Here is a 26444-nt window from a genome sequence, read left to right as displayed (position 1 = left end):
ATCTTAACGGGATTTTCCTAATACTATAACTTAAAATAGTAATACAAAAATTAAAATGCCCTCATCTTTTAGGGTTCCTGGGACAGAAATTGACCTCTTGACTTGTTTTTTTTTAAATTTTTTTTATTAAAAAAAATTTTAATATTGAGACATCATGAGGTACAGTTGCAGACTTACACATTTTTGTGCTTGGGTTTTAATTATATAATGATCAAATACCATCCCTCCACCAGTGTCCACTTCCCACCACCATGCATCCCAGTATCCCTCCCACCCCCCCATCCCACCCCCCATCCCACCCTGGCTCTGTGGCAGGGCATTTCCCTCTGTTCTCTCTCTCCTTTTGGGTGTTGTGGTTTGCAAAAGAAACATTGAGTGGCAATCATGTTTGGTCTATAGTCTACTTTCAGCATGCTTCTCCCATCCTGGGAGGGTCCTCCCAACACCTTTATTTGGTGTTCCCCTCTTTATCTGAGCTCCCTTTTCCCTAGTATGTGTGGTTGGCCTCCAAGTCATGGAGTAGAATTCCTGGTACTAATCTCGGCCATTCTTGGGTGTTAGTTTCCTATTTTGTTACTTTATGTTCCCCAGATGAATGCAATATTTCTATGTCTATCCCTTTCTTTCTGAGTCATTTCACTTAACATATTTTCCATGTAGTACCACTTGTATGTGAATTTCGTGACTTCATCTTTTCTAACAACTACATAGTACTCCATTGCGCAAATGTACCAAAGTTTCTTTAACCAGTCATCTGTTCTCGGGCACTCAGGTTTTTTTCCAGATTCTGGGTATTGTAAAGAGTGCTGCAATAAACAGGCAATTGCAGATGTCACTTCGACTATACTTTTTTGCCTTTCTGGGATATATTCCCAGGAGTGGTATTGCTGGATCAAATGGGAGCTCAATTTCTAATTTTTTGAACACAACAACATGAAGAAACAACGCAAATCTCCGCCACAGGGAGACCACAAGGAAATAAGACCAGAAGCCTCACTAGGTGCTAGCCACCTTAGGGAACTCTCTGACAAGGAATTCAGATATGAAGTCATTAAGATGTTCAATCAACTCGATGAAACAGTCAGACAGATATCCGCTAAACTGAAAGAGGACATGAAAGAAACAATTGATCGCACAATCGACCTCTCGACTTTTTGATTTCACTTGCAGCACACATGGAGCTGGCTATTAAACCAGTTGCCATTCTCCCTGTCTTGCTACATTCACAGCTTTCTTGCTCCTGTTCTCCTGCTACAGTAACCCTTGTGGTTTTATGCAATACAAACATTGTGTTCACTAACATATTTAGAAAGTTTCATAACAGCTGATTTGATATAATAATTGAATATTAAGACAAATCTACTTCATACGTAACATATTCTAAATATTTAGTAGTGGATGGAACTTTTAAAATTTTAATTTATTTTTACTTGATTAATCCTTTCTGAATACTACTAATCAAATTAATTTTAAAAATGATTTAGAAAAAAATAAAATTAGTCAAAATTGAAGCTAGAGCCGTTCTTTAAAATTATGAATATCACTTAAAGATCCATTTGTTTTATATTACATGGTTAATTTAAATTTATTTAATGAATGTAAAAAATCCTTTTGTGCAAAATGTTGACAAATATTGTACACATATAAGGTTTTTATGGTAGTTATTTACTCTAAGAAAGTACTTAGAAACCAGTTAACTGACATCAGCTCTTATACATGCTTTCTTCTTAATTTCCTTTTTTTTCCTAGTTTCTGAAACTGAATGACTAATTTTCCTGTCCTGAATAATTATAAGTAGCACTGTCCTCCTGTTGTTCATCACTTTGCTCCAGCAGGCACCAGTAATGTCTCACAACAAATTGTGAGACTTGTTGTTACTGTTTTTGGCATATCAAATACGTCATGGGGTGCTTGCCCAGCTTTGCTGTGCGGGCAAAATACTCTAGGTAGTTTGCTGTGCTTTCCGAGAGGGACGAAGGAATCAAACCTGGGTCGACTGCATGCAAGGAAAAAACCCTACCCATTGCGCTATCGCTCCAGCCCAATTATAAGTAATGAAATTAAATTTCAAATGTGAATACCTATACACCAACACAAATATACGCATAAATACACACATATACATATACATATATCTATATATATATGAAGTGTGGTATTTATAAGTTAAAATTCTATTATAATTAGAAATATTATCCATGCAAATAAACATGTTACTAGATCAGGTAGTTTTCAGCTAATGGTTTTGTAACTGAAATCAGAAATCTAAAGTCAAATTAAATTAAATGTTTAATCACAAAAACACATTATCTACTAAATCATAGTATACAGATATTAAAAAGTTATGTTTGCAATAATTTTAATGTAATATATAAGTAACCATTATATCATTTACGACAAGAAATAAGGATAGTTTATGGTATATATGGTCTAACTCACATAACAATAAATAGGATGGAAAATACTGAGAAGAAATATACTTAAATAATATTCCTGTTGAAGAACAGAAGGACAGTAAATTCATTTTAGGTCTTTTTTGTACAGCATGTGCTCTATGAATTTTATTTAATAACCACAGAAAAGCTTTCAACAAAATATCTATTTAACTTGGAAAATAAGTACTAATTTTTAATAAACACTTAATTTACAACTCATCAGAAAAAATATATGGAAACTTGGTTAGTACTTTAAAAAAAACTCATTGCAAAAAACCTTAACTATTTACAAACACAAATTAAATAAAGCAAGGAAAAGTATCAACAGAGCACATATGACTCTAATAAGTAAGTTCATGCCACCCACTTTTTTGTTGGAGTGAGGAAGATACAGAATTTATTAACTGCCAGCCGGAAACCCTCAATTTAATGATCCCAAGTTGAATGTCTCACCCCATTAGCTAGACTATTAAAAACAAAATTCATCTCTAGCTCTTGCAGGGGGGAAAAAAGTGTTTCATGTATAGATGCAAGTTTTTAAATTGAACAATTAAATCAGATGACACAATCTTCGCTCTTTTATTGCTCTTTGTGGAGAAAAATAGCCCATGCAATATGAAAAGTTCCAAATGGCTTTTTACTTTTATTTTAGTACTCTCAGTATTTCTCAATATAATTGCTAATTGAATGTAAGAAAAGACCCTTCCATGGTTAAAATATTTTCCTGGCCTGAGCCTCTTACAACTATTCAACAGGCATTTAGTATTAAGACTCTGATCATTTATGTATTTTAAAGACAATACATTCCTAAACTGCTTACGGGTAATAACAAACTAGCCAGCTTATCAAAATGTCTAACATATATTAACATATTATTTTGTCAATTGCACTTTTAGATATTTGAGATATAATATGATTATATACCAAAGGAATTTATTAACATCTATCAAGTTGAATAAAACGTTTTGTTCAGGAGCCAGAGATAGAACAGGAGTAAGGTACTTCCTTTTCATGAGGCTAACACTTGTTGGATTCTGTCACCATACATGATAACCTAGAATTGCCAGTAGTTGATTCCTGAGCACAGAGCCAGGTGTTATTCCTAAACACCAGTAGGCATGGCCCAAATGGCTCAAAAATGTACTCATACTTTATAGACATATGGAGACAACAATAAAAAGTGATATGATTTTGACTTTTTCTCTTCCCATGAGCCCCCAATATAATTTTTAAAAATAAAAAGTCTAAAAAAGCCATTATATAAACTAACATTTTTAATAAATAAAATTAACCACTCAGGAAGTAGATTCAAATCCTTTTTAGGCTTAAATCATCATGCTTATTCTAATATCACTGTAAACTAAAACCTTTGCATATAGGGTGTCACAACTGAGTACAGTGCATGGCCTTGTCAGTTGTTGATAAGTGGTATGGCATAGATTCAGCCTGTGTCAGATATATTATAAACGTTCTTGATTAAATAAAACAAGGCAGTTAGGTAATTGGCTTCAGATACTAGGTCTTCAATGCTGAATACTTTTAGGTAATATGATACATTGGCTTCATACACTAGTCTTCAACAACTATAGTTATTTCTATACATAACAACCTGACTCCCCTTCCTTATCTTAATCACCTTCCTCATAAGATTCTTTAGTAATTTATTTTGGAATGAAGCAAGGTAAAAATACAGTACAAATTCATTGCATAAATAGGGGTACTGGGGACCATCTCTTCTACTGGGAGATTAATCTATTATAGCATATTTTAGCTTTCACCAATTTCTTTTAATTGGTGAATTAATTTTAATAGAGACTATAAAACCCAGCTCCCGGAAGCGACATCTTATTATCTCATTCCTACTTTGGACAAACTGGCAGGCTACCGAATGTAACCTGCCCACACGGCAGAGTCTGGCAAACTCCCCGTGGCGTACCCAATATGCCAAATACCAGTAACAATGAAGGGTCTCATTCTCCTAAGTCTGAAAGAGCCTTGAATATGGCACTTTTTAAAAAAATCTCAGGGCTAGGACGAAGGAGACATTACTGGGGCCTGCTCGAGGCAATCGACGAATAACAGGATGGTTGTGATTGTGATTGTTGTGGTAAATTAAAATAATTCTGGGTAGTCTTTTAAATAATTTTTAAATAAATGACAGAGCTTATAGTACCTCTATGTATATTTCGAAAAATATTAGAAGGTAACCCAACCAACAATATCTATACTTCAGGTTAGTTGTTAGTATCATTTTTAATTTCTCTGACTTTTTTTTTCTTCTTATATTTATTTATTGAATCACTGTGGAAAAAGTCACAAAGCTTTCAGGTTTAACTTCGGTCACACAATGATCAAACACCTTTCCCTTCACCAGTACTCATTTTTCACCATCAAGAATCTCAATATAACCCCCACCCATCCCTCCCAATGCCTGCGAGGCAGATGATTTCTACTTAACTCTTCTTTACATTGATTACATTCATTATTTCGACAAAAGATGCACCATTATTTTTTAGAATTTCCCCCCCAACAATCAGAATTGCTGAAAAGTCATTGTGAAATACTTTGTTTTTTATAACTGGTTATGAGAATCATATAAATAGCTGCCACGCAATTTTGGATTTCTGCAGAGCCAGATAATTACGAAATTGGTTTCTGTGTGTCTGGTGTCATGGCCAAGCAGGAGAGCCGATCGTGGGGTCAACTCGTGACCTCAGTAGAGTGTGAAGGATGAGCTGGTATCGCCTCCCCCTTCCCATGAGACTGAAGTAGTCCCGTCACCGCCGGCTCATACCTGGCTTTCCTATAAGGTCTGAGGCAGCGGCCACCTTGCTGCCGGGGGGCGGGGGGGTGAGGGGGGATGCGGAAGGGAGCAACAACCTTTCCCTCCTGGGCAGGTATTGCACCGTAGTTTAATGCAGAGTCCATTCACTTTTCTGCCACAAGCAGCCAGGCTCAGGATTAAGTTCCTTTTGCCTCTGGAGCCATGGCCATGCCAGAGAGCTGCTCATGGGGGGCAACTCGTGATCTCGGTAGGGCGTGAAGGATGAGCCGGTACTGCCCCCCTTCCCATGAGACTGTAGTTGCCCTATCACCACCGGCTCATACCTGGCTTTCCTATAAGCTCTGAGGCGGTGGCCATCTTGCTGCGGGGGGGGGAAAGGTGGAAGGGAGCAACACCCTTTCCCTCTCGGGGAAGAATGGCGCTGTAGTTTAATGCATGCTCCAGTCACTTTTCTGCCGCAAGCTGCCAGGCTCTGGATTAAGTCCTTTTGCCTCTGGAGCCATGGCCATGCCAGAGAGTCGCTCATGGGGGGCAACTTGTTACCTCAGTAGGGTGTGAAGGATGAGCTGGTACTGTAACCCTTCCCATGAGACTGCAGTTACCCTGTCACCGCTGTCTCATACCTGGCTTTCCAATAAGCTCTAAGGCAGCGGCCACCTTGTATGCGGTCCAGATGCATTTCTGCCAAAAAGCCGCTGGGTTTTGAGATTTGTTTCTGGGTCTCTGGGATCATGGCCATTAATCAGCTTGATCAGGAGCTAGAGAGGCTGTTTGTGGGCAGCGACTCGGGGTCTCTTTGGGATGGGGAAGAAAGGGCTGGTTCCACCCTAATCTGGTGAGGCCCCGTGTGTCTCATCACTGCAGGCCTAAACCTGACTTTCCAGTGGCCTCTGGAGGATGGTGGTCACCGGGCCGCCAGGGGGAACAGGCCAAGGCACAAAACCTATTCCCACCTGGAGTGGCCCAGCGCCAGTAACCTACTGCAGGAACAGGACGCATTACTGCCAAAAGCCTTTGGGTTTTGAGATCCATTTCTGAGTCTCTGGGATCATGGCCATTAAGCAGTTCTATCAGGAAGCAGAGAGGCCATGCCTCCAATTATAGAGCTGAGCCAGACGTGGTTTGTGGGTGTTTCTCCCACATACCTAACTTCTGGCCATTTACTTTCTTGTTAAACTTTGCCCTAAGTTTTTGGGGTCTGGCCAAAGGCAAAGCAGCAATTTTCAGGTATCAGAAAGTCTGAAGGCACCATCAGGCTGCTGATGCACTCACCTCACAGGTACAGATTGACCTGCTGGCAGCACCATGCCCCCAAATTTCTCTGACTTTTTAAGCTTTAATCATGATGCTTGTTCTAATACCATTGTAAACTAAAACTTTTGTATATAAGTTGTCAGAACTGAGCACAGTGGTATGGCACAGATTTATTCTATGCCAGATATATTATAAATTTCTGAGATTATTCACAACAAAATCAGTTGATTCTGATCAATGGGGCATAGGAAAAAAATAAGCATCATTTAGTAAGGCTGCAGTTATGAGAAAGGTACTGGAGAAAAGTTAAAGAAGACAAAACTTGTTCTTCTTCCTCAATGTTTTGCATTGTCCTCTTTCTACTTAAGTAGAGAAATGAGGGCAAAATGACAGGCCACTTGATTATTAAATGAAATAATTATGTTTACTTTATCGGTTTCCATTTCAGTCTATTAATCTTTTCTTGTGTTTGTTTTTAATTACCATGGAAAGCCTATAAGCTAATTAATGAAATACTTAAGATACGGGAATGTACTGATTCTGTGATTATGATTATAGTATACAAAGACTAGTAACAATTGTAATGAATGTGAACCCTGGAGACATTTGCTTGGAAGTTTAGGAGAAATCACTGCTGCCTTTTCTTCTTCTATTTGGAGAAACCATGGAAATGTCAAAGCATTGTTTTCCTGAGAAAACATCTCACATCATTTGATAAAAATATTTTTGTGTTCTCCTTTGTTAGAGAAACATGATTTTTTTGGCACATAGATAATTGTATATTTATGTGAACTTAGTCAAAATGTAGTACTGTAAAGAGTCTTTATTCCCTTGGTTTCCCATGTATTTATTCCTAAATTCAGAAGTTGAAAAATTGTCTAATTGGAAAAAATCTCTCCCTGTGAATTTTAAAACCAAAGACTTTTACCAGAGGCTGAAAGCAGAAATTGTAAAACTAAACAAATAATACCACAAAGTTATCATTTCTCCCCTCTTCACTGAAGGGCCCATTTATCTTTCCTAAAAGTTCCAAAACTTTGCCTAAAACTTCCCATGTGTGTCTTTTTCTCAGTTTACTTCCAAGATGGTATGTGAGTCTATTCTAACTACCTCTTCAAGTTATATTTTTTCTGTACTGCTGCTTCTATAAAGGAATCAAATTTGTTTGTTGTCAGTATAATCTGTAGACCTCTGGCTACTGAACCTAAGAGGAGAAGAGAAACTTCCCACTCAGGGGTTCAGTGTTACAAGTTTGGATATAGACATCATTTTTTCATTCACCCAACATTTGTTAGAGTCAACATAAAAGAAATATTACCAAAAAATCACATTCCAAGTGCCTACAGAAGACATGCAAAAATGCATAATATATTACAAAAGTGATAAAAAGAACACAAGGTAACAAAAGAAAGTGATTAAAAAGGAAATGTATTGTAGCTTCACTGGGAAAACTTCTCTGAGAAGGTAACAGTAAGCTAAAACAAAAATGACACTAGGGCAGTAATTCAATGAATGCAGAAAAGGGTATTGTAATCAAGAAAACATCAAAAACACAAAGAGGGACCCAGGAGTGCATGCCTTGCATATGAAACCCCAAGTTCAATCCGTGCAGTATGCAGTCATCCTCATGACTCCCATAAGTGGTACCTCAACTAAAAATGATAACAAATCCACAAATAATTTCAGGATAGTTGAAATTATTGAAAGAGTCAGAGAGGAAAATTAATTGAAGAGAAATTGGGGGGCATTCATGGACTTTTAATAGCCTCGTGATTTATATATATAAACACACCTAATCCTAAACTGTTTCACTGGTGAATCTAAGATATCTATATTTTATTTACATATCCTCAGAAAAGTACTGTACTGAAATGTACAATGCATCAGGCACAGTTATATCAGGATGTAGAGACAATACATCTTAACATTTTGGATAAATGCTGAATTAAATCATTACTTTAGGTATTAATACATAACAGTTATGGAAATCAACAATCTTTTACTGCTCAGTAAAGTTTAAATCCTGAGTAAAGACCAAAATATGATTACTATTTTGTGATAGTATTCCTTTGTGGCATAACTGGGTCAGAAATAGGTCTTACAGCATTACTCTGTAATAACAGTATTTCCAGCTGATGGTTTTGATAGAACTAACAAAAAAATTCCAGCCAGATATTAATTGGGATATGAAATATCCACACACACATATAAACACACATAACCTTAAAGCAATTTGAGATAGTGATGACACAGAAATTACCTACAGATTTATATTTTTTTAATAATTTCCTCAAGAAAACACCCAAGCTTATTGCATCTGATTCATTTAAATTATGTTTCATCTTTTTATCATGATCTTCCAGGAATATCTGAGGGTATACAAATAGAAGTAAACTTATCAGCCAGGCTTCTTTTCAAGTAGGGAATATAAGTCTATGATTACAATTTTGCTTTTATAAATAAACTTTGCCACCAGGTAGCCTAACAAATGTTAACATTATCATCAGCAGGACAATGTTTTTTCAGTATTCAGAACTAAAAAAACAATCAAGGCTTGCAAATAAACCCCCATAGAAATATGCCACAATAGTTGTTATACTGAAATGAAAAGTACTTTGTTTTATACTACACAACTCCTGAGACATCATTTATAAAACTGCTTCAAGGTTTCCTTATGATCATAAGCAAATACCAATAGCATTACCTATCTGCATCCACTGTCACGTCGTGCACCCCCCGCTGGATGACTTCCCTGGAGGTCGCTGTGTCTGGTAGTCGGTTCAGACTTCTAGTGTACAGGTTAAGCCCTCCATCTGTCATGTACCTGCAAATATGTTTAATTAGTCACATGAAAATAAAATAAACTTATCACCATAAATATATTTACAAACTTCATATTTTTAATAACTATGTATTATCTATTATTGTTTCTGCTTTATAAACATTTTCTCATCAAGAAGAATATCTTTTCTTGGGAAATCATCTGTCAAATAATAGTAACCAGCCTATTATAACACTTTTTATTCAAGATCTATCTTTTAGTTTGGAGGGCATAGCCAGCAATGTTCATAAGCCACTTCCATATGTGTGCTCAGGGTACCACATGGTGCTGGAGACTGAATCCAAGCCTTATCATGCAGTACAGGTGCTAAACAATTTGAACTATCTATACAGCTCATTATGAGAATTTGAAAAAGGTTAATATAACTCCTAATAAAAGAGAAAGATAATTTCATTTTATAAGTACAACTTTGATGCACTGAAGGTCACAGAAGTAATGGAAAAATCCCCGAATTTAAGATGAATTCATTTAATAAGTAAAACCTACAAAATTTTTTAGTATTATAAAATAGCAAAATGTATGAAGGGTTTAATATGATACCAAAACCTGTTGCAACATTATAATCCCTGTTTTAAAGATGAATAATATTAACAAATCATGTACATGTATCGTCTATTTGCTCGAGCGGGCCCAGTAACGTCTCCACTGGAGACTTTGTTGTTACTGTGGCTGGCATATCGAATACTCTCGGTAGCTTGCCAGGCTCTCCGAGAGGGGCGGAGGAATCGAACTCGGGTCGACCATGTTGGCCGCTTGTAAGGCGAACGCCCTACCCGCTGTGATATCACTGCATGTACAAAAAGGTTATGGACCTATACAAGGTGACTCAGCAAGTCATGACAGAAATGAAAAACCTATTTGAAAAATTGGTTGCAGAAACTCTGTCACTTCCCTTTCATTTCTAAAGAGCTGAAGGACTACACAGTTTATTTCCTACCTGTCCTCAAGAAATACTTCCTAGCTATCAGAGAACCACCAACATAACACAGGGATGATGGACCATCAAATTGAAAGTCAAGGAGAAAAAAGGTGGATTAACCCATCCCCTCAATCTTCCTGTGAGCATGGAGTGATGCTAATGGAAACTCAGGAGTTGTTGGTATCTATCTCTACTTGTTGAAAAGACAACAGAGAAAGTTAGCCCAAAATAAACCCAAACATGAGAGACAAGTGCAGAGAGAAGTAGGTTACTTGGTCCTGTGATCTCAGCTTTACAGTTTGTCTCTTGGTTCTAGGAGATTAACCTATTTCTTTACAGTAAAGTACCCAATTAACTATCACTTATAATCACTTAACTTCCCTTTAGTCGTCGATTTGCTCGAGCGGGCGCCAGTAACATCTCCATTCATCCCTGTCGTGTGCCAGTGTAGCCCAATGGCATCTGTTCGCTCTGGGAACATGAAGATCCTCAAACCGATCATTCATGATCTCGATGAAGAAGTCTGACCATCTGGTAGGTGGGCAGCCACACGGTCTTTTGACATCCCGTGGGATCTAGTTGGTAACAGCTCTAGTCCAGTGGTCGTCTTTAAATCTCATTACGTGACCAGCCCATCTGATTTTTGACACCTTGGCAAACGAGACAGCGTCCCTGATTCTTGATCGTCAACGGATGTCTGAACTCCGGATTCTTTCTCTCATTTGAGTGAAACGTGATATTCCAAGCATAGCTCTTTCAATTCCTCTTTGGGAGACCAGAATAGCATTCTTATCCTGTTTACGTAGGGCCCAGGTCTCTGAGGCATATGTTAATGCAGGAAGAACAGTGGAATCAAAGAGATGTGCCCGGAGCTGGAGGTTCTTCATTCTCTTAGCTATTTCTTCGACGTTCTTGAAGGCGTTCCAAGCCGCTCTCTTCCTCCTGCGCAGCTCGGGTGCCAGGTCATTTGTCATGTTGACTTCTCGACCTAGGTACACATAACTGTTGCATTCGGAGATGGTCATTCCATTGAGAGCGAATGCGGCATCAGGAACGAGGCTGTTTCTCATAAACATTGTCTTCGTAAGATTCAGCTGTAGTACTAGCTTTCCACACTCATGGTCAAAGTTGGCCAGCATTTGTGCCGCTTGCCTGATGTTTGGTGTTATTAAAACAATGTCATCAGCAAAGCGGAAGTGGTGTAGTTGCCGACCATCTCTCTTCACTCCCATTCCTTCCCATTCCAGTCGTCGCATGATGTTGTCAAGGGTGGCGCTGAAGAGTTTCGGTGAAATGGTATCACCCTGCCGAACCCTTCTCTTGACATCAATGATTACTTCTTTGTAGAATGGTGAGATCCTGGTAGTGAATCCGCAATACAGCTCATGGAGGATCTTGATGTATTGGGCTTGAATGCCCTGATTGGCTAGGGCTTCAATGACAGCTTCCATCTCAACAGAATCAAAGGCCTTCTTTAAATCAATGAACGTTAAACAGAGCGGCATCTTGAACTCCCGAGAAACCTCAATGAGCTTGGTTATCGTGTGGATATGGTCGATGGTGCTGAATCCTTTGCAGAACCTGGCTTGCTCGCATGGTTGTCCTTCATCTAGTGTTCTGCCAATCCTATTTAGGATGACTTGAGTGAACAACTTGTAGATGACAGAAAATAGGCAGATCGGCCGATAGTTGCCAATGTCATGGATGTCTCCCTTCTTAAACAGTAGTACAGTCCTGCTGGTTTTCCATTGGGATGGAACCCTGCATTCAGACAGGTAGCATGTGAAGAGCTGAGCCAGTGTATTAATGAGTACTGACGGTAGGTTCTTCAAGTGTTCAGGTCTGACCTTGTCTGGGCCTGGTGCTGTTCCTTTCTTTACTGACGAAATGGCGTGTCAGATTTCGGAAGGGAGACTGTTGGGAACGACATATCCATCCTGTGGAATTTGGTATGTCGGCAAGTGGACATGGCTATCGAAGAGATTTGAGTAGAAGTCATGGATAATCTTCTCCATTGCCGTTCTAGAGGATGTGATGGATCCATCAGGACGTCGGAGGGCAGTCATCTAGGTCTCGTAGTTGGCGAAGGACAGGCGAATACTTTTCCCGGCTTCTGCTGCATCTACCAGCACTTCTGCTCTTCTCTCTTTGAGGTCTTCCTTGATCGCATCTCTGCACTGCTTTGCAAGCTCGGACATTAGCTTGCGGTTGCCTGAGGCATGCGCCAAACCATGTTGGTGAATAAGCTCAAGAGTTTTCGAAGACAGGCGTTTTTTTGTAGCTATCTCTCTCTTGGTGTTCCTCGCACATTCATATAGGTGCTGAACCAGTCGATCGTATTCCTCGTCAATGTTGTCAACAATGGCATCTTCCCATGTTGCCGCAATAGTGCCAAAGAGCTCCAAGTTGGTGGTCGTTCTGGGAGTTCTCTTTTTAAACTTTGCAGTCCTTTCTCCCCACTCTGTGAAGTAGAATTTTGCACGAAGGAGATGGTGGTCCGATCCTGTTCAGAATTTTGGGACAACAGCGACATCAGTCAGGCAAAACCATCGATTGAATATGATGTGGTCTATTTCATTGTGGAATCGTCCACCGGGAGACTCCCATGTCCATCGTTTAGATTCTGCCTTCTGGATCTATGAGTTACCATGAATGGTCTTGGTCGATATAATGAACTCAGTCTCTCACCCTGTTTGTTCCATTCTAGGCCATGGGTCCCGATGTGAAGTTCTTCAGTGGATCTTCTTGGTCCTATTTTGGCATTAAAATCACCCACAATGATCTTGTAGAAGGTGTGGTCTTCTTTATAGAACTTCTCCAGCTCCTTGTAGAACTTCTCGATTTCTCTTTCATCATAATGAGATGTTGGTGCATAGACAACGAAGATAGAAACTGCCGGCAGTGAGCCACATCTATTCAAATATAAACGTCCAATTCGGGTTGTTAGGCATTCGAATGAATCAATGCTCATGGCCAAGTTTGTGTTCACAAGGACACCGACGCCTCCGACACCTCCTTTATGGCATGTTCCGAAGAACAATTCTTCTCCAGTGTCGAAAACGGCATGGTGAGATTCATGCCTTCTTGTCTCGGTCAGACCAATGATGTCGTACTTGATCATTCGTGCTTGTACCATCAGGTCCTTGATGGATGCATCTGATGCTAGCCTATGTGCATTGAAAGTACAGACGATCATTTTTGTCTTCCTTCGTTGTGGCAGCCTAGTTCGGCCTTGAGATTTTATCAGCCTCTCCTTTCTCATCCTTCTCAGTGCTCCCATGTTGGTGAACCCTTCAGGGTCAGGTGAATGAGACCAGTTGTAATTACTGGTTTGGGCATATCGAATACACAACGGATAGCTTGCCAGGCTCTTCCATGCAGGCGGAATACTCTCGGCAGCTTGCGAGTCTTTCCGGGAAGGATAGAGGCTTTTGGGGTGACCTCTAATTGCCCTCGTAGGTGTTACCATATTTGAACCCTATCAAATATGGTATGGCAATTCCAGAAGATGGGTATTTACTGTCTTATGATGAGTCGCATGGCCGTGCGGGTCCGGAAAGCATCCTGGAGTGTGGTGGCGGCTGGGTAGTGGAGGTAGTGTCAGTAGTGGAGTTCTGCCAGTTGGGTATTTATCTGGTCCTGGTAGGGGTAGGGTGGGTCTTCTGTGTGCAATCCGATCCCTGGGTGTCTAGTGGTTGGTAGGAGCAGACAGGGCAGGGTAGGGCGGGGCTCCTGATTAGAATCCCTTTGTCACCTGTGGTTGGTGGGAGCAAGCAGAGTATCTTTCTCCCTGACACTACCTCCACTACCCAGCCGCCGCCACACTCCAGGATGCTTTCCGGACCCACGTAGCAGTTCCAGCCGAGACTCTCACACGACTGGAGACCCACAGAACAAGAATTAACTATATGGTTTTATTTTTATTTTGGGATCCAAAATTTTATCATGGCCATATTTTTATGGTAATTAACCAAATAGTTATAGCTGGAGTAATGGAGTTGTCTAATAAACCTGGCTGCAGATACATTTTATGCTGTATAAAGGAAAAATACATAAAGCTTTTAATGTGGATGCAACTTATTGTTGACAAAGTTTCACTCCCATATTTTGAAAAGAGAAAATATGAATTGGTGAGGAGGGTCTCCAAGGCAGTGCTCAGGGTTCCTAGGAGTGCCCCATCAGTGCTTTCCAGCCAAATGGGTCAGTGTTTCAGTGCAGGTACTGGATGGCATGATGCTCAGGCCCCGTGTCGGGGCCTCCCAGAAGACACCTAGTAATATCTGGGGGTCCATGTTGTGCCAATAATTGAACCCTGCTCAGGAATTTGCTATAAGATCTATGGATAGTTAATCTATAACAAACTTACTTGGTACATGAAGTAGAGCAAGAAAAGCCTTTTCAATAAATGATGCTGGGGAAAATCGTGGATATACACATACTGCGTTCCCCCCCCAAAAAAATAGATCTATATCTCACATCATACACAAAAAGGTAACTGGAGATGGAACCAAAGCCCTCAATATTAGACCAGAATTAATAAAATACACAGCAGAAAATATAGGTAGAATACCCCAGAATATTGACCTCAGAGGTTTTTTTTTATGATATAGTCCCATAGTCAAAGAAAAGAAACAAAAATTAACAACTAGAGTGTCATCAAATTAAAAAGTTGTTTTATAACAAAAGAAACTAGACCTAAAATTTCCAATAACAGAAAAATAAGAAAAAATAGAACCCCATTAAGACAAAAGTCCCTATATATCAAGATAAACTAGAGCTAAAATTAAAACACACCCTATTTAAATTGAACCCACAGTAGTGGAGGAAAGCTGACACTGTAGTAGAGGGTGTGGCACTGGAATTTATTTTTGCATTATCAATTCTGTAAATCATGATGCCTAAAATAAAACTTTAAAAGAAAAAAATAAAAAAAGATAACACACCCTATAAAACAACGGGTTAGCGAACATACAATAATACATAAAATAAAGAACTAATATTCAGGATAGAATATGTACAGTTCTCACAAATCTCAGCAACAAAAAAACAAATAACACAATAAAAATAGTAAGATAAGATAGATACTTCTATAAGATAAAAGGATGGCAATTAATATATGATGAAGTGCTCATCATTGCTTATTATAAGGAAGTTATAAATCAAAACAATAATGAGGTATCATCTCACACCAATGAGAACTGTGTATATGAAAAAGACTAGAAACAAACAGTATTAACAGAGATGTGTTAAAAATGATTTTTAAAAGAAGTCTCATTTACTATTCATGGGCTAAATGCCTGGTTTAGCCCTTATGGAAAAACAGAACAGAGAGTTCTCACTAACCAAAGACTAGAACTCCCATGTAACCCAGTTATTCTACTTCTTGGCATTTGTCCCCCAAGTGCAAAATCACTAGTTCAAAAGATGCACACACAATTGTGTTCCCTGCTGCTCTTAGCACAATAGATATATTGTTACATACATGAAGTTGCATATAGATATGCATATACGCACACATACATGTATGCATGTATGTGTGTATATACGTATGTACAAGTATGTACATCACTGTCACTGTCACTGTCCTCCCGTTGTTCATCGATTTGCTCGAGCGGGCCCAGTAACGTCTCCATTGGAGACTTTGTTGTTACTCTGTCTGGCATATCGAATACATCACGGGGACCTTGCCAGGCTCTGCCGTGCGGGCGAGATACTCTCGGTAGCTTGCCGGGCTCTCCGAGAGGCGCGGAAGAATCGAACTTGGGTCGGCCATGTTGGCTGCGTGCAAGGCAAACGCCCTACCGCTGCGCTATCACTCTAGCCCAAGTATGTACATATAATTAAATATATATTGGAAAGAAAGTTGTGCAGACTCAAGAAAGAATTTAGTTATGCAGTATGCTGCATCTTGGATGAAACTGAATGGTGTCATGTTAAGCAAAGTTTAAGTCAGAAGGAGAAGGACAAACACCAGATATTTTCAAATATCTGTGGTATATGGCGGAATAAGACAAGGGAGTGGAATATCTAAAACGTGGACAAACCCTTGATCCTGAATCCTGTCACTAAGAAATTCAAGGAAGGGTTGGGCAGGGGAAGGTGGAGAGGAGGAGGTGGACTGGTGATAACAAGAAGTCTTGTTCAGAGGACTTGGATACTTTGTTGGTACGGAGTTGAGGTAACTGTACACATCAAAACCGAAAGGCAAAACTTTGCAAACATCTCACCCAAATAATTATAATAAAACTTTTGGTTTGGGGAACCACATCTGACACTGTTCAGGGAGGTTCTGTGCTCAGAAAAGAACTTTGGTAGTACTCAGGGGACCATTCATGGTGTTGAGAATTTGAACTGGGGCCAGCAGGATGCAAGGTAAACACCTTAACCTGAGTACCATCTCTCCGGTTCCAATAATGGAATTATTAAAAGTTTTCTAAGGGGGCAGGATGGGGAAGTGGGAGGGAATCTTGGATCATTGGTGGAGGGACTTTTAGACTTGTGTTATGTGTCAAATTGGAACATTTTATGACTGAAGCACTAGTACTAACAGCATTGTAAATCATGATGCCTAAAAAAAAAAAGAGTATACCCTATGAATTTTTATTGCTAAATAACAATTTATTGTTGTGAAACTGAAGTGCTTTTTTTGCAAAGACAACTTCCAGGAGAGAAAAATGTATTTTTAGATATGTGGACACTCTTACAGGGAGAATGCGCCATGGCTGAGAACAGTTGGAGCTAGACTACTTGGGAATAAATTCAACATCACTACTTACTAGAGAGACACACAGCTGGGTGAGTCACCTAAATAGTGTGTTAGTTGTTTCTTTTATAAAATTGAGAGAATAATCCCATGTGACTTTTTAGTGTTATGGAGGGTAATACATGACTTAATTTATGTAAGATTCGTAGAAAATAATATGAGCTATACACATTTATCCAATTTATCCAAGAGCAGCACCAATTTATCCATTATAACATCTACATTAACTGACAGTGTTATATATCTTAAATATAAAATTAGTAGAAGCATTAAAAAAAAGACGAAATAGGGAGTATATATATTTTTTCTCCCTAATTCTATGTAGTTCCAATTCATACAACCCTGTCTTTTCCAACATGAAACATATGTCTTTCATGACAAAATTTAAAATGGTAGAACTGTAGGAGGTCAAGAAAAACAAGTTTTAAATTTTCCTTTATGGAAATTTCACTTCCCAGTTATTACTTTGTATTTGGGTTATATGAATTAAAAGTAGAATGTTGGGCTATAGTCTTAATCCAACTAGTTATCACTGTGACACCTGCGATAGCTTCAATTTTCACTCTCTTAAAATACACAACTTTTCTTCCCAGTTTCCTAGGGCTCTTTTTTTGTAGCATTACTGAGAACTTTTTCAAAAAGACTCATTATAAGTAAGAGGTCTTCCTTTGACTAATTCCTAATTACTGGCAGATTCACATCCCCCAGTGTTTAAAGTAATTTTAAAAAGAAAAGAAAGAGATAAGCCTTTGAATGCTTCAAGAAATTTTAAATTCTGTTTTGACTAACTAATTTTCTGAGTTCTACCTCAGTACAATAAAAAATTGACTTCATTGACATTTATTATATGATTTGTTATGATTACATAAAAAACTAAAATAAACATCATCATTCATTTATGTCTTTTGAGTCTTTTGTTCTTTAATTTCTAAAATAAACTTATAAACTTGGAGACAGAAAGTTAAATTTGACCCCTGTTTATTTTCATGAGCTGTGGCACAGCAGGCTTCTCTGTGCCTTTCTCTCAGAAAAATCACGATGTTATTAAAATCATCCTGAGATGTCTCTAGCCTGCTTGTTTTCCCAGCTTTTAGCATTAGCTGAGACATTTGGGTGTATCCTGCTGGGACCATGTTTGTCCCATCACAGGGCTATGGACAAACACAGCTCATCTAGGGTGCGTTCCCCAAAATACCCCCAAATCACATTGTGGCTGAGACCAATGGCACTGACTGTTGACCTTGTAAATGCTGTTCCACCAGGAACAAGAATAGAAAGAGAACTCTGAGTCATTCCTTAAATCTCAGTTTCCTGTCCATTAACACAGGTAAGAGAAAACCATCATCAAAGGAAATTTTCATACATACTTTTTTTAATTTGATTTATTTCTCCTTCTTCCTTACATATTGAACATGAATGACTTTGCTTATCAATATAATAGAGATAGAGAACTGATACATATGTAACTGGACTCTGTGAACTGTGGAGACATCATTTTAAGACTAATACAAAACAAAGACTGTCACTGTCACTGTCCTCCCGTTGTTCATCGATTTGCTCGAGCAGGCCCAGTAACATTTCCATTTTTTGAGAGTTATTGTTACTGTGTTTCCATGCGGGCAAGATACCATACCGGTAGCTTGCCAGGCTCTCCAAGAGGGGCAGAGGAATTGAACCTGGCTCGGCCAGGCTGGCTACGCACAAGGCAAACACCCTACCACTGTGCTATCGCTCCAGCCCATAGGAAACAAAGACAGTGAACCAAATTCTAGACCCGCTTTCCATTGCGGTATGAAACACAGAGGAAAACAAAAGATATAACTTATTTTTCTCATAGTGAAATCAGCAGAAATAGTAAATTCACATCATACTAATTTCCTCTTCCTTCTGGGCACACAACTGAGTCATATTTACTGGCTTCCTTACAGCTGTGACCTTACAGCTGTTCTGAGTAATTGAATGCAAGCAGAAATCATATGCACTATCTCTATCAGATATATATGAAGTATCTTCACAACATGTGTCTTCCTCTCCATAGCCTCCTATCTATTGACTGTGAATGCCCAGTAACACTGCAGATCTAAAATAACTGATGCAGAATTACTAAACATACATCTTAATCTCTGAAACTGCACATTATCTCCCAAAGGAAGGTCAGAAAAAATAGGGAGGTTTTATGTGAAGGAGAACTAGATTTCCCTGTATGAGTTTTAGGGGTTCTTATTACATAATTATTTTTCTATGTGTAGCACTGCTCTGTAGTACTGTCCTCCTTTTGTTCATCTATTTGCATGAGCAGGCACCAGTAACATCTTACAACAAATAGTGAGAATTGTTGTTTCCGTTTTTGGCATATCAAATATGTCACGGGTAGGTTGCCAGGCTTTGCTGTGTGGGTGAGATACTCTCAGTAGCTTTCTCGCTCTCTGAGAGGGCTGGAATCAAACCCGGGTCGGCCGCGTGCAAGGCAAATGCACTATTCCAGCGTTGGCGGTGGTATGACCCCAATTGTCACTGTCACTGTCCTCCCGTTGTTCATCGATTTCCTTGAGCAGGCCAAGTAACATTGTGAGACTTGTTACCGTGTTTACCATATCAACTATGTCACAGGTAGCTTGCTAGTCTTTGCCATGTGGGCGAGATACTCTTGGTAGCTTGCCGGGCTCTCCAAGAGGGGGGTGGAGGAATCGAACCCCGGGTGGGACATATTGGCTGCGTGCAACGCAAATGCCCTATCCGCTGTGCTATTGCTCCAGCCCATGACCCCAATTGAAAAATAATAAGGTATATTCACCTCTAAGGTAAACAATTGTTTCATAACACAGCCAACTAATACATCTTATGTCGACACCATCAGACTCAAGGAATGGTTGATTTAGGCAGTGTCAAGTGTTTCCATGTGAAAAATAAAGCACTGACTTTTCACACTCCCCAGTCAATATTCTAATTATAGAAAAAAACCCTCAATTTTCTAAAGCACTCTACCATACACTAGATGGTTTTCTTAAACCCGGTGGGGGGGGGGGGGGCGGGAATGAGATGATGTGCTCTATTACTACTAGATTCCTTAGACTTTAGGAGGAAATTGTGATCTATTATATGACAGTAATCATAACTTAATGCCAGAATCCAAAAGGGCTGGCGGCAAGATTTGCATGTAGGAGCCCCATTTTTAATTCCTGGCACCACGTGGTCCCCTAAGCACTTCTGGGAGTAACCATGAAGCATGGAGGTGACAACAGCCCCCCCTCGCCCCCCATGCACTACTGGGTGTGCCTCCAATAAGCAAAAACCTTAAAAAAATCAGTGACACAAACAATGAAAAGTACACAAATACATATGAAAAGTAGATAACTACTAAAACTGGAGTGGAGAGGGAAGTTCTTTACACAAGTTTGAAAGTTTCCATAAATAATGTATTTTAGGGTTTGTGTTACTATACTGAGTTTTCTAATAAATTAGGACACACTCATGGATTTAATAATGAAGAAAAAGAAGTATTAGAATAATGTTATTGTCCTTTTGTTACTAACAATAGTTCGCTAATTGGTTAATAGTTAACAATAGTTCTTGTTATTTTCACAGAATCTATTGGTTTTGGTTAAAAGACAATTTGAAAGCGGTAAGCAATGTGATAATAAATTTTTCAATTAAAGTAGGAAGTTTCTGTGTATAGATATATACATAAGATTTATTCTCATTTTTATATATAATTTTGAACTCAATTTAAAATGCCTTAAAACAACATGTATCAGAATATATACATATGGGTTGGTGCGATAGCACAGCGGGTAGGGCATTTGCCTTGCACGCAGCTGACCCAGGTTCGATTTCTCCGTCCCTCTTGGAGAGTCTGGCAAGCTACCGAGAGTATCTCGCCCGCACAGCAAAGCCTGGCAAGCTACCCATGACATATTCGAGATGCCAAAAACAGTAACAACAAATCTCACAATTTGTTGTGAGATGTTACTGGTGCCTGCTTGAGCAAATCCAAATCGATGAACAATGGGAGGACAATAAGAGAACTTACCATTCTCTTTTATTATATATACATATAATAAGATTATATATATACACACATACATACAAATGAGCAAACTTTTATAGCACCATTCATTTAAATAAATAAATAAGTACCTACAAAAGAAAAAGAAAAACCTCTCAGGTGTATTACATTAGTAAATTCTATGTGCTTGACATGTAGGAAAAATAAAAATTTTTGATAAAGACATATTTAATTCCAGTGTCTCTCCATCCCCCACCCTACCCCCAAGCATCCTCATACCTCCTGAAATCTCCTATCTCCCAGCCAGATCACACCCTCTGTTGTATCTCTGCCTTACACACTACCTGGGATTTTTTCAAAAGTAAAACTTTGCGTTCCACTCTACACTTCTAACTCTACACATATCTCTCTCTCTCTCTCTCTCTCTCTCTCTCTCTGTATATATATATATATATACACATATATATCAGAGACCTATACATAAATAGCCACAAAATCTTACATATAAAATATAAGAGAAAATAGTCGAAGAAAATTAAGTTATCGTTACAAGAAGCTTGATTCCATAAATGCTTGATTGTGATTATTTTCCTTATTGGTCCAAAATATATAGACTTGAAAAAAGCCTACACACTTATACCTTACTTATCTGAATACTGTATTCAAATAAAATTGTGTTAAACTTTTAGGCCCTATCTTTTCTTTCAAAACTGAGATGAACACTCTTGGATTAAGGGAAAAATAAATTACCGGTCAGAGATTTCTTGTTTGGAGGAAGTGACATGCATGTCTTCTCCTCCTTCTCCTTCTCCTTCTCCTTCTCCTTTCATTTTCGCTTCTTGGGTCACACCAGCAATAATCAGAGGTTACTCGTAGCTCATGCACTCAGGAGTTACTCCTGGTGGTACTCAAGGGACCATATGGGATGCTGGGAATCGAACCCAGGTCAGCCCCATGCAAGGCAAAGGCCCTACCCGCTGTGCTATTGCTCCAGCCCTGACATGCATGACTTCTTGAGAGCAACTATATTATTAAATTTTACTATTTGTAATTGGACCAAGACAGAATATTACAAAGGCCTTTGATTGACAGGAATCCAGATCTCTGTTCTAACACAACTGGTCAGTGGAGATTGTGCATTAGATGTCTTCCATCTTTATCTATTTTATTATCACTATATGAAAATCATGCCTCTAATGACATTTAATCAATATTTTATGTACATGCAATATAAGAAAGTATGTTCATCATATGTGCCTCAATTATACATGCTTACCATTCTCTCTTATGAATATTCATGCTTTTCCCTGAAAAAATCTTAATATGCACATAACTAAATCTTAATATGCACATATTAATATGCACATAACTAAAACTTTATCCTAAAGAGACTATTACAAATTAATATACAGTGGGCAGGACACTTGTCTTACATATAACTAACCCAAGTTGAATCCACAGTAGCCCATATGGTCTTCTGTGCCCTTTTAGGAGTGATCTTTGAGTGCAGATCCAGGAGAGAGGCCTAAGTACCACTGAATGTTGCCACAAAAAGACAAACAAAAAACTGAATATTACATAGATGCCCTCATTTAAGGAAATGGAGAAAGAAAAAGCACAAAAGAAACAGATTGGAATTAATGGAGAAAGAAGGAAGAGATAGAAGAGAAATGAACTTTCATGCCTTAGACAGTTCTATGTTGATATCACAGAAATATATCTGTAATAGGTAATACAAAATACATTTAAGAAATAAATGCAATCATAACCTAGTGTGATCTTTTATAATCATAAATGATGAATGCAATGATGATGATAAATTTACTTAAGATATAATGTTACAAACTTTGTGACAAGTGAGGTTTTTTATGTTTATTTTCTTTATTCCCAAAAATTTTGTGAAGATTCTACCATTCTGTGCCTATCACAGATGACAAAAAATCATATGGATAATTTAAACTCTTAAAACATTCACAGATTGCAAATGGTAGAAGGAGATTTAAATTAGACACTCAGATTTCAGTGGAAGTTCAACTATTTTCTATGATAATTCACCCCAATTTGCCTTTCTATCGTTTTGGAAGGCACTGGGAAATGAACCCAAGGCCACATGTACATTTAGCTTATTTCTGACATAACTTCAAGCCTCAAATCTAAATTTTTAAAAACTAAGGCAAGGGAGGAATGGATTGGAGCATACATGGCTATCACTGCAGAGTATATAGCTGATCTAAAGCTCTTTTGTGCTATTTTTAGGCCTTTGGTCCATTTCAAAGAAGCTTTACATAAAAGTTAGAAAGGGTTACTTATTTAAAAGGATGATTTCTAACACTGATCCTCAGATGTGAAAGGAAAGAAAAAGTCAGAAACCAGACATAGAAATATTTGACAAATTAATTTGGAGGATTTCCCTTGCATTAGAGACAGAGATTTGAAGACAGACATATCTTAATTCTAATACACATCTTAGCCTACCTTTATCTTACACAATATGTCCAAATAGGGCCAGTTTCTTTATTTTTAGAAACAGTATAAATAACTAAAAGAAAACCCTAATATATAATGTTTGTTGGTAGATGGGAAGTCATTCTAGTAAAAATATTTAAATTCAATTCCACAAGAGTGTAGTAGCTAATATGTAGTCAGAGGGGGAAATTATTACTAGTAATAGATATATTTTAGTAGATATCCTATGGTCTCCACCAGTTTCTCTTCAGAATAAATTTAATATTCCACATCACCAAAATACTCAACAGTCTTAAAAATCATGTACCTCGGAATTAAAATCATAATTTAAAAAAAGATCAAGGTAAAAAATAAATAAATCGGATACCCTCAAAAGGAAATAGACTGAAATTTCCAACTCCAAGTTGATTTTCCCTCTGATTAGATTGGGGATGCATAAAGGAAGAATGGCAGAAAATACCTATTTTTTCAAGGCAGTTATAAGCAAGTTTGATAACTCAAAAGAAAAGAGGAAAACAAAAAATAAAAACACCCAGGTAGCAAAAACCTTAGTATTTCCTTCCCAAGTCCTTCACTGCAAAATTTGTTATTTAAGAAGCATGTGAAAATTACTGTGAAAAACATAGGACATATGTATTTTATTAAACTAACAAAAAAAGCGGAACAAATAAATGGCTTATAATGGAAAGCTTTTATGAGCAGTTCAGATCTTTTACACTGCAAAAAGAGTAGAAGGCTTCCAATAACCCCAAATAACCTTAGAATTCTCACATTTTCTAAGAATGCCACGAGCTACCCTACGTGTCCTTTCAGCCTTCTCTTTAGCTAATGCATTTTAGCAGATCACAGTTCCACTCCCCACAGCTGTTGGGAGCTTGCTTACCCACTGTTGATGTCATCTGTCCTGAGACTTTTTCCAAGGATATCACCATCACTCATATATCCACCAACGTCCACTTCAGAAGACATGTCCAAGTCACTGCTTGCTTTCTCACTCATGTCAATTTGTGCCATGTTTCCCAGTCGAGAGACCGCTGCTCGCCGTAGTGGTGTAGTATACATAAAGCGTGAGGGGTCTGTGTGTATGAAGCGACTGGTCCCGCTGCGGGGGTAGCCTGCACCCAGTGAAGGGGCATCTCCAGCCTGAAGGCGAGGACAGGCCTGTCCCAACCTCCAAGTCAGGGGAGTGGGTCTACTTGTCAGATTGGGGATGGTCCTTCCATTCACTTCCGTCGTCACAGTGCTGTCAAATGTGGTCTCCAGGGTGCTGTCAAATAGGATGAAAACATCACTATCCCCAATCTTACTTGGGGGATAAAGACCATGACTGTTAAGCCAAAACTAGAAGTATTTCTCAGAAATGCATCCTCTTTGTGAAATCTAAATGATATATGCATTTAGAAAGTCTACATACCTCGGTAGATGTCACAATGGAAGAAGGGGCATTCACTTAGATTTTTTCTTTATTTCTTAATTTTATTTTGCTTCAAAGGTCATCATTCCATATTAAACAAAATATTGCCACACATTTTCAATAAATGCTTAACTTAAACCACTGCAACTTACTAAAACTATTCTTGAAATGAATATTTGAAAGTCTCTACCACCTCACTACAAATATATTGAACTGGAATTTCTGCCACTGCTTTCTAGGAAAACTGTGAAAATTTACTAAGTGGTGACAGTACTGTCTTAGCAGTAAGTTCAGTTTGAAGAGGAAACTGAAGCATTCCCAAGATATGACTTAGTATGGTACAGTTTGATTATAATATAAAATATAAGGGAAATAGAAAAGGAAAATTAAATTAACAGCATAAGAAGATTGATTCTCTAAGTGTTTGCCTGTGTTTGACTATATATATATTTTTTCTTATAGGCCCAAAGATGCATAATTAAGAAAAACCTGTGGCTGATCTGGGTCCCACGGAGGCTGGACATAGTCTCTTCTAAATTCTGCCTCAAATCTGCTATGTTTTTAACTGTTCTCATTCGTCTTGTTTCAGGGTCTTCACCTAGAAAAGAAACATGATGATGAATTTGCCACTCATGTCATTTGCTGTTCAGAGAATAACCATTTCTGTGCATAAGAAAATACATGTTTCTTAGAGATAAAATGACAGGAAATTTCAAAACAAGTATTATCATTGGAAAATTACAGTACTTTCTATAAATAAAATGAGAGTAGAGAGATATAAATATATAATGACACAAACAACAGTTTGAAGAGCCTTTTAGGCCTACGACTTTATCTTTTGCAAAATAAGAATTATTTGAAAATATACTACTCATACTAATAAGCTTAATTCTGGTAATTGTATTTTTGGATCTGTTATGTCCACAATGGTCTGGTCTTAAGCCAAAATAGCTGAGATAGAGTCGCCTTATGTGGGAGATACAGATATATATATATATATATATATATATATATATATATGTCAGATTTTTCTTTATGGAATTTTAGGTATCTTTGTTTTAATTTATTTTTGTTTGTTTGAGGGATGTACCTAGAGATGCTCAGGAATTACTCCTGGCTTTGTAGTCACAGATAACTCCTGCTGGTACTTAGTCGCCCATATGTAATGATGGAAGTTAAACCTGGGTTGGCTATGTAAAACACAGGTGTCGAAACCTTTGGACCATCTCTCCAGCCTAAAATAGTTTTACGTTTAATTATTAATCCATTTTTTAAGAAAATAAAATAAAGGATTAGAATTTCAATAAAGTCCTAGATATCTAAACTCAGAATATATCCAACAGGCATGAAACAGGTACCTCTTGCAGCTTACAAAATCACAACTTCACCAAGCCACTATCAATTGTTTTGGGGCAGAGGTCCCATTGGACCATTCTGTTTATGGTCATATTATACTTTCTAGGCATGAAACATTTGATGCCGGCACATGTGGATAAGAAGAACAACATGGAAAGAAAGTAGAGAAAATACAACTTTTATTTCAATGCTTGATACCACAGA

General features: G+C 38.2%; 1 protein-coding gene across 2 annotated transcripts in view; it reads right to left on the bottom strand.

Annotated features, from left to right (window-relative positions):
* NAV3 (neuron navigator 3) overlaps positions 1-26444 on the bottom strand; it is a 648555-nt gene that overhangs the window by 147505 nt on the left and 474606 nt on the right. For both annotated transcript variants that reach the window (XM_056114248.1, XM_056114239.1), the window contains 3 exons: positions 25374-25482; positions 24354-24737; positions 9179-9298 (listed from right to left, as the gene is read on the bottom strand). In XM_056114248.1, coding sequence (XP_055970223.1) covers positions 9179-9298; positions 24354-24737; positions 25374-25482 — 613 coding nt within the window. The remainder of the gene's footprint in view (positions 1-9178; positions 9299-24353; positions 24738-25373; positions 25483-26444) is intronic.

Source organism: Sorex fumeus, unplaced genomic scaffold, assembly GCF_029834395.1.
Source record: "Sorex fumeus unplaced genomic scaffold, SorFum_2.1 ptg000003l, whole genome shotgun sequence".
NCBI lineage: Eukaryota > Metazoa > Chordata > Mammalia > Eulipotyphla > Soricidae > Sorex > Sorex fumeus.
The sequence above is the reverse complement of the archived record's forward strand: the minus strand, read 5'-3'. Positions and strand labels throughout refer to the sequence as shown.